The following is an 8,697-nucleotide window of genomic DNA, read 5'->3' as shown; positions in this document are numbered from 1 at the left end:
ATGTTGGCAATGGCAAAAACAATTAAGCTTAGACTAGATGGCATACCATACAAATACAACAAAACTTTAACTTTCCAGGAAGATGGCTCAGGCCTCGTCTGGATGGAGTCAGGAGTAGTAGGCCTAGCCTAGACTAGTAGTAGAGGCTTGGCGGATTTTTAAGTTCTTACTTATACAGAGGCCTACCTTTTTAACAATATTCTACCCTAAAGGCCTAAATCTGTAGCAGCTAGCGGTGAGCAAGGTTCCTAGTATAGCCTACGGTTATCAGTCCATGTCGTTCTCAGCAGGCCAGAACTATTATACTAACTGTTTTAATTCAAGTAGGTAGCCAAAAGGGAGCTGGAGCTTGTTCTAGTCAAGACATCCGCATCTTCAATTTTGGAAATTTACAAAGATTGATTAATATGCATGAAGTTAGCCAATCACGTGATTTACAAAATCAGTCATGCATACGATATCCCACATCAAATTTGATGTGGGAAATTGCACGCATGAATCGTTTGCCCAGGCCCTAATTCGAAAAAAAAAGAAATCGAGTATGGGACGCCAATTAAATTAGGTATGGCGCGCACTAAGTGCAATAAAGAGTGAGTAACCTAAAATTATGGCCTGGAACCCAGGCTATTAGACAGTCTTACTAAAGTCATACCTCTAAGACCATTGCTATAAAACAGTCTTTTCTAAGACCGCTTTGAGTATTGAAATGCAAACAAGCACTCCCTGGTAACATAAGATTGAGGGCGACGTCATGCGTGCTCGACGCATGCAAATGTTTCGAAACAAACGTAAATAAACGCCGTAGACCTATTTTTACAGACGCTGAGAAGTGTGCAGAGTATTAGTCATTCAATTCTCCGACTTTGACGATCTAGGCCTAGGTGTTGCCATTGCACTGTTGAATTTATCAGCAGAACGTCATGATGAAAATGATTTAAGACCGTTTTAAGCCTCCTCTGAGTGGCTTTAAAATTTAAGACGGCTAACTGGTTAGACCGAAGTATAGCAATGGTCTATAATCATAGACCAGTAGTGACGTCACGATTATAGCCGGCTAACCGTTAAGACCGTCTAAAGACCGCTTATAGCAATCCGCCCCAGGTCTCCCTCCAATTAAAGACCACTTTTTGTACTGGCGTTTCCATGGTCTTTAGCAGCTTTGGGCCCTACTTAGAATAATAAAGATGAAACACATTTGTTAATTTGGGACCACAGAAAAGTTGTCTTTAATTGGAGAATCTGTAATTAGAGGCAGACTGTATATGCTAATTAGAGCCAGTTGTTATCAGAATTCAGTAATTACATTTTTAAAACACCTAGAAGGATCGATGCTATCTAACTGAAAGTATTGTGCAAAACATGAGGATTCAAATTGTTTAACATAAAAACTAATATTAAATATAACAGTTAATATCATCTGAAAACTAGACAGAAGGGTGGTTATTTTTTACCATGGTGGCACAAAATGACAGCATAAATGCACGCAAACACATGCATTTGAGGGACAACGTGTGGGTGTGTGTGTGTATGGGTAATAGCAAAGAATATAAATAGAACAAGAGAGGGTACTCCTGTTTGTAAAAACGTCACGTCTTTGTAGAAAGCCTGCTGACGGCTATATGTTCACCTGCATTCATTTGCATACTGAAGTACGCCTGCTATTTACTTGGTAAGTAGAAAAACAGACAAACAGACCGTGCGCGGTGGAGGACGCGGCAGGATGCAGGGGAATATACAAACGACAGCGGGCATCCTACACTGGCTGCTTGGGGGTATCGTTGGTTTACGTTCTCAATGAGCGTACTGTAGTTGGCTCTCTTGTTCTATTTATACTCTTTGGTAATGGTGAAGAATTGGAATCTGTGTTTAAGTAAAATAAGCCTAACATATGCTCCTGATGAGAACCTGTATAACATTATAATTTTTATTTACTTTTCATTTCTCAGGAACAAAGGGAAGAGCAAAAGAAGCAGGATGAGGAGGAACAGAAGAAGAAATGGTTTATGTCACTGAGTGATCGGGAAAAACGGGCAGTTGCAGCAGAACGGAGATTGATGAAGGATTCATCAATTTCATCCGGAGCACTGTAAGTTACTTCCATTGAAATCAAATGAAAATAAATAAAATGAAATGAAAGTGCACTAAAATTTAGTGATGTTATAGAAAGGATACAGACTATTTGCATATGTTGTATGCTAGAATCTTCATCTCCATTGTTCATGGAGACTTTAAAATCCTTTATAGTTTATTATGTATATTTATGATAAATAATCCCGACAAAATTCCTAATACTAATAATTCCTGAAAGAATAGTACTGTAGTTGCTATGATAGTCCAGTAGGGTGGCCTTTCTTTGTCCCTTGATGCTCATATGTTGTCATTACATAACGCTAACACTGAACACCTGTAAAATACTATTATGCAACTTCTATCCTACATTTTCTTTATATTCATGTTATTTTTATCCACCTAGGCGATGTTGGCTCTGCGGCAAGACTGTTGCAGGAAAACCATTCTCATATCTGGAGTTTAACTTCTGCAGCATTGAGTGTCTCAAAAAACACAAAGCAAGTAATAAATGATGTCACAACCCATGCTGATGCCTCCAAACTTCACCTGAAACGTCTATATCTTCAGCAAAATTTATGATTATTGTTGGTTTTGCTACAATTTAGTTGCAATTTGATGTAGTAAGCAACATTAGTCAACATGGTGCAGTGTCCATATTTGACTACATAAATATTCTCAAAGTATACTGATGATCAACTGTGTTTTTACATGATAAATCTAGGGCTCCTTACACTCAGCTGCCATTAGGCTGTCTTAATGTTTGAGACAAACTTCAAAGACCATTGGTTGATGTTACAGTTCCAGAGAGCCCATCTTCCTTTATTCGAAAGGTTCATATTCGTTTTAATTCTTTGTTATTGTGATTTTTCTGTTTTGGTTATTTGTGATTGGGGATGGGCCAACCAGCACTACTACAGCTCACTGGTTCAGTCCAGTTCTGGTCTTCCCATTTTGTTTTTGGACCAAATATATAATGAAATGAAATAGTATTCAGTATTTTGTAAGTATAATTAATCATGAATAATTTATTAAATTAATTATTCATGTGAACTACTGAAAAATGACTGTAATGTTTGATTAAAACACGTCAAAATAATAATGTTGCAATTATTTGTGTTCACTTTAGAAAATGAGTAAAATATTTCATATTTTTAAATTTCAACCATGCTTTGTAATCTACAGCTATTAAAAATAGCAACATCCTCAGCTGTCCCTCTTCAATTGGATGTGAATTATAATAGCGCTTTCCACTAAGCCCCGCCCCTTTGATGTTGTTAAGGTCCCATTATACGACAATGTTAAAAATATGTAAACAACATCCTTTTGTGGGACAACACGCTTTGAGACGCATGTACTCCACGCTCTGTTCTGATTGGTCAGTTCTGAAGTTTGATTGACACTCTGGATAGTTCCATTTTACCATATATGCAACAACTCACGATAAACTACTATGGATAATCCAATTTGTAATAATTGAATAAAACGGAAAAAATCTTAAGTTTAAAAAAAAGATGTTTGTATGTGCCATTGTTGGATGAAAACTGGTAATGCCCCAGAGATACATTTGAATTTTATTTCGTTTTTGAATTTTATAGTAAACATATATCATCGTGTCTATAATCTAGTTACTGTACTATACATTTTATCTAGGTGTGAAGTTGGTTTAGATGTAATTTCGTTGAACTCGTGGCTTTCTACTCTATACTTCTTGTTGCTGTGATGGACGGCTTAGTATTAAAATTGATCGGTTGTGTGCACGCCATTTCCGCCATATTTGGTTGATTCTCCCTTTCAAAACGTACATGATTATGGACAAGCAGAATAAATCAAAACCAGTATAGACAGGGAAAAGGACCTGTGCCGCTGTTGATTCACGCTCTATAGTGGCTGCAGCACTTGTGCTTAACATCGCCCAGCACACGTACACACCAGTTGTCAATATAAAGGAACTGGCTAGCAAGAACAGGCATATGTAGAGTTTATCCAGTGTCGTCATCGGGATGCATTTCCACTGCAAAGATAATATAATTAGCTATGTAAATGTATGATTATGTTAATAATAATTCGCTTCTTGCATTACTGCGTTTTCTTTGATCAACTATCAAGGACACAATTATAACACACGTTTGTGGGACATGTGTGTTTGTGGGACAAACGCGTATTCTTACCGATGTTTTGATTGGCAAGTTGTTAAGTTGATCCTGCGGAAAGGTAGGCCTACCCTTTGTCGAGCACAGTGGAAATCAGGGAGGTCCCTCTTCACATGGTCTCCTAATAAAGACGGACCATCCAGTTACAGCCCACCTTTAACCACTTTAACTAAGGCCATCTCTAATTAAAGCCCAAAACGAACGCTTATCTTTTATGCTGTAATAATTTTTTTTTTCTGATGGAAGACCAAATCTGCTAAAGGACCATGAAAAAAATCGGTCCCAAAAATTGGTCCATGGAAACTTTATTCTATTAGGCAGCCTTTCTTAATTTTGAGTTCATGTATAACCATCACACACCCAACGCATAAAGTCTGTTGTTAAGTGACCTTTTGAAACATCATATTGTCTTGGTTTCTTTTTTGGTTAAATAAGAATGACACAAGAATTTCGAATTTGGGGTTGGTCAATATTACACAAAGGGGGTTTTACTATGGACACATAAGATATAGCAAATGTACAGAGTATAGAGGGAGCTGTTGGCAATGTTATTACAGTAATTACCACCAAACTTACATGAGCAATATCGAGCATGTTTAACGTTCTTATTCTAAAACGGTAACCACAAAGTTCGCACTTTTTAAGTCCTCTCTGTACAACCCAATTTGACAGACAACTTTGATGACAATACTGCATTGTTCCTGCACATGTGCAAGCGGGTGGTTGGATAAAACTTTCATGTTTGTCTCCCATGTAACAAATCCTGCAGAGCTTTCCATCCAGTCCTTCATCCGACGTGCTTCGAATGCTTCCAGTGTCTATTGAGTAAAAGAAGTTAGGGCGGCAACCACCAGGTTCACAAGGATTTACTTCACACGATGTTGATTTTGTCTGCTCTCGATGGCCAATCTCCTGGTTCTGAGCAACAATTCCCGACGATGGTGAATCATCCGCATATGAATTTGTGACAAGTGCTGTATCGCTTATTACAGAATTATTTTGTTTAACCTCACTTTTCGTCATAGGCCTATAAGCAAATATAATGTTTAGCCCATCATTTAACTGTTGACATGACCAACCCACACCAGACGCCGACGCACTGGTTTGGATACTCACATAATTTTCAAATTTGGGTCGGTCATTGATGACACTGTCAGAATTTGGTGAAAAATCGTCTCGACGTTTAGTAATATATTTATTAATAGATCTTCTACTCTGCTCCAAAGTATACTCATAGTTGTAATTGGGATTGTCATTAGACGAAATAGGGAAATGAAAAGAAAAATCCTGCAACGCAAGTGTTGTTTCAATTTTGTCAGGGCTTATGCACCTGTCTCGATCAGGATCAGCTTCTGAGCTGTCTTGCTCAGTTTCTTCCATATCGCATCGTCTCTTATAAATTTTGGCATTTGGACTTTTTGTCTTTAACCGTTGGCGCGCACCTTGCGCGAAATTGTACGCGACGCGTATCCCGGGTTGCGAGCAAAACGCCTCCGATCAAGGAACGCAGTGGCGGATCCAGGGGAGGTTCAAGGGGTTCGGACGAACCCTCCCCCCACCACTATGTGAAGAAACAACTTAATAGTACTGGTCCTGGCTTACGAATGGCATGCTAACCTACCAATTAGGCATAGTCATGTAGCAGATCGGACAAATAGGCTTAGCCCAATTCAATTAGATAATATTAACACTGTTTATGGTTCGACGTCGTACTAATTTATAGCCTATACGAAGTGCGTTCTTTAGGACTATCGGTTCATTAATCCATGGAAGAAAGACTACGTATCCAACCAGGCCTACTCAATATTGTTTAAATATAATAATATATTGCCTATGTCTTCGTTTTTTTTCTCTCTCTCTCTCTATGTATAGGCCTAAGAATGAGATAAAAATCACCTGACCTGTTTTTAAGAGAGGGAAAACCTCGAATTTTGAAGAAATAAAAGGTCCGATTAAAAGACACCTAAGAAGTCGGGAATGCTCATTTCCGGCCATCTAGGAATCAAAATTTTCCCGGACCCCCTTTTATTTTCGGTTTTTTGGAACATTTTGAATCCCCCTCTTTCAAATCCTGGATCCGCCCCTGGAACGTAACCAAAGACGTAACTTTCAATAGGGTAAGCACTGCACTGGGTAATAAAAAGTGCATACAACCGTCAGTGGGCGTCCTACGCAGGCGTGACGTTTTCAAAAACGGGAGTACGCTCTCTTGTTCTATTTATACCATAGAGATATAATAGCTCTATGATTTATACTCTTAACACAAGGTCACTCCACCAAGCGAACATTAAGTTATAGCACTAAAGGGCTTCTTCATACCCCTAAAGCATTCACACAGTCATATGGCAATTGTGCCTTTTCAGTTGCTTCTCCAACCAACTGGAATAACATTCCATTAGGCCTACACATCAAAAATGCAACTTCCATCATTATTACATTTAAATCTCTTCTTAAAAGTCATTTTTTATCTGACTAATGTTATGGTTGATAAGATGGCCCCCAAACTGCTAAATACCGGGATGGTGTCCGGTGGGGGATAGTTTAACCAATTGTAGTTAAGAGTAAAATACAGTACCGTATTTAAGAGTAGTAAGCCTAGCTTAAGGTAGTTAGGGACGTCCTGGGTACAACAATAAACTCCATCCAGTCGAAGCCGTCGGCGACTAAACTGACAACCCTCTCAGATATGTCTTTGTGGCTGCTGAGGGGAGGGTGTTATGATCACTGCTAGCAGCAAGAAAAACCAATAGCTGAACAAAGGGCGGATGAGCTCCTCGGAGTCAACGGCCAACCATTAATTAGTTTAAGGAATAGGAGTAGTTTAGTCTCATTGTTATTATGGTTACTATTATTTTATTTTATTGTTATTTGTATTTTCTCGGTTGGCCTATATTATTTCTTTGTAAAGCACATAGGGGCAATGTGCAATATGCACTATATAAAGATAACATTATTATTATTATTGTTATTATTATCCTGTTGAATATTAGCCGTAATAATTTTCATAGTATCTATAATTTATCATTGCAATTTACTAGTGAATCTGAGATTTCATTATTTGCATTATTCGCAATAGATACAATACTAATAATAATCCATCAACAAAATGTGACTTTTACAAAAAAAAACAAAAAAAAAAAAACCTGTTTTTAAAGACATATTGTATTATATTAAAACTCTTATTATTATGTTCTGTTTCGAAAAAAATTACAGCCATGTGATGTCTAATTTGCTCAAAAATCCTAATACTTTAGACCATAAAAGGCCGTTACTAAGGAAAAGGGGCCCTTAGCAACGAAAATAACGTAACCATACCTATTTCACATTATATCTCGTTATTATTCATTAGGCCTATGTATTAATATTTTTGACGTGTTCAGACTCTACATATGAATAGTTAATACAACTGTGTATATTTTGAGAAAAGAATACACTCATGGTAGTATTAGTGGATTAAATGCACCGTTGCTAAGGGAAACCTCCATAGCAACCGAAAAAATGATATTTTTGTGGTTTTTAGCTTTTTTTCGTTAATGTGCAAGAATGGAACGTGGGAACTATAAAGTTCATTTTCACAACACTAATGGTGACTAAATTAACATAAAAACAAGTACTTCCACGGTGTGTACTACGGAAGTCAAGAAATAAAGCCTTTTTGAGGTCTCGGCCCACGGCCTAATGTGATGCTATGAAGAACGCCACACGAACGGGCGCAATGGGTCGTTTACGATCCGTTCAGATTGTTACCGATAATTAGCAGACGGCGTTGTGTCATCAATCGTTCACAGGGAGCGGAGTTATATTGGTCGTACGACGCAGTGAGTGCCCGGCATTATTCTTTCTTAAATAATCATAAAAATTACAATTTTTCATGGGACCTCACTTATGCAAAATGTGTTTAATTGTTAATTAGTTTATTATGTATGTATTTTTATTTATTGCACAGGATTTACTGATTATTTTTGGAATAAGAGATTTATAAAAGGATAGGCCTACTGTTGTGTGATTAATCCTTTTGCTTTCTAAGACGGAGTCGACGTTAAGGTATCATTTGAAACATCTTACTTGAATCTATTATACTGTGTATGATGATGGTGATCAGGCATACAGATTTCAAGAAAAATACAAAAACAGCGTGGTGTCCCTGTGCATTTTTGCATACGTATTTGTGACATAGTTTTATGTACTTATTGATACAAACCAAAGTTGTTAGTTATTTCATTTGAAACCAGTGTCAGTATAATCTTAGGTAAGCAGGTGGTTGTAATATATTAACACAAACAAACGTCTTTGTAGTAGCCTAGCAAAACGGCTGGATAACGAAGTACAGTAGAACCTCGATTTTACGTACGGTACGGGACCAGAGGGCGTACGTAAATCGGGGGATTCGTAAAATAGAGGTTGGGTTAAATTTGTGGTAACCTTTGACATAATACGTACGTAACGCTCAATAAACGTATGTACGAACGAACGATGA

General features: G+C 37.6%; 1 protein-coding gene and 1 long non-coding RNA gene across 2 annotated transcripts in view; one reads left to right on the top strand and one right to left on the bottom strand.

Annotated features, from left to right (window-relative positions):
* Nucleotides 1-3,580, top strand: part of LOC117125173 (ankyrin repeat and zinc finger domain-containing protein 1-like) — a 10,810-nt gene extending 7,230 nt beyond the window's left edge. Inside the window, exons 14-15 of the mRNA XM_033271589.1 lie at nucleotides 1,947-2,086; nucleotides 2,474-3,580. Coding sequence (XP_033127480.1) covers nucleotides 1,947-2,086; nucleotides 2,474-2,582 — 249 coding nt within the window. The 3' untranslated portion in view covers nucleotides 2,583-3,580. The remainder of the gene's footprint in view (nucleotides 1-1,946; nucleotides 2,087-2,473) is intronic.
* Nucleotides 2,948-6,926, bottom strand: LOC117125185. The gene is made up of 2 exons (XR_004448066.1): nucleotides 6,796-6,926; nucleotides 2,948-4,081 (listed from the first exon to the last, which is right to left on the bottom strand). It is a non-coding gene; the product is annotated as an uncharacterized LOC117125185 (long non-coding RNA).
* Nucleotides 6,927-8,697: the final 1,771 nt, after the last annotated feature.

The sequence above is a fragment of the Anneissia japonica genome, unplaced genomic scaffold (genome assembly GCF_011630105.1).
Source record: "Anneissia japonica isolate Jap-2015-1 unplaced genomic scaffold, ASM1163010v1 scaffold466_len1169948_cov191, whole genome shotgun sequence".
Taxonomy (NCBI): Eukaryota; Metazoa; Echinodermata; class Crinoidea; order Comatulida; family Comatulidae; genus Anneissia; species Anneissia japonica.
This window is presented reverse-complemented; position numbering and strand designations above follow the sequence as displayed.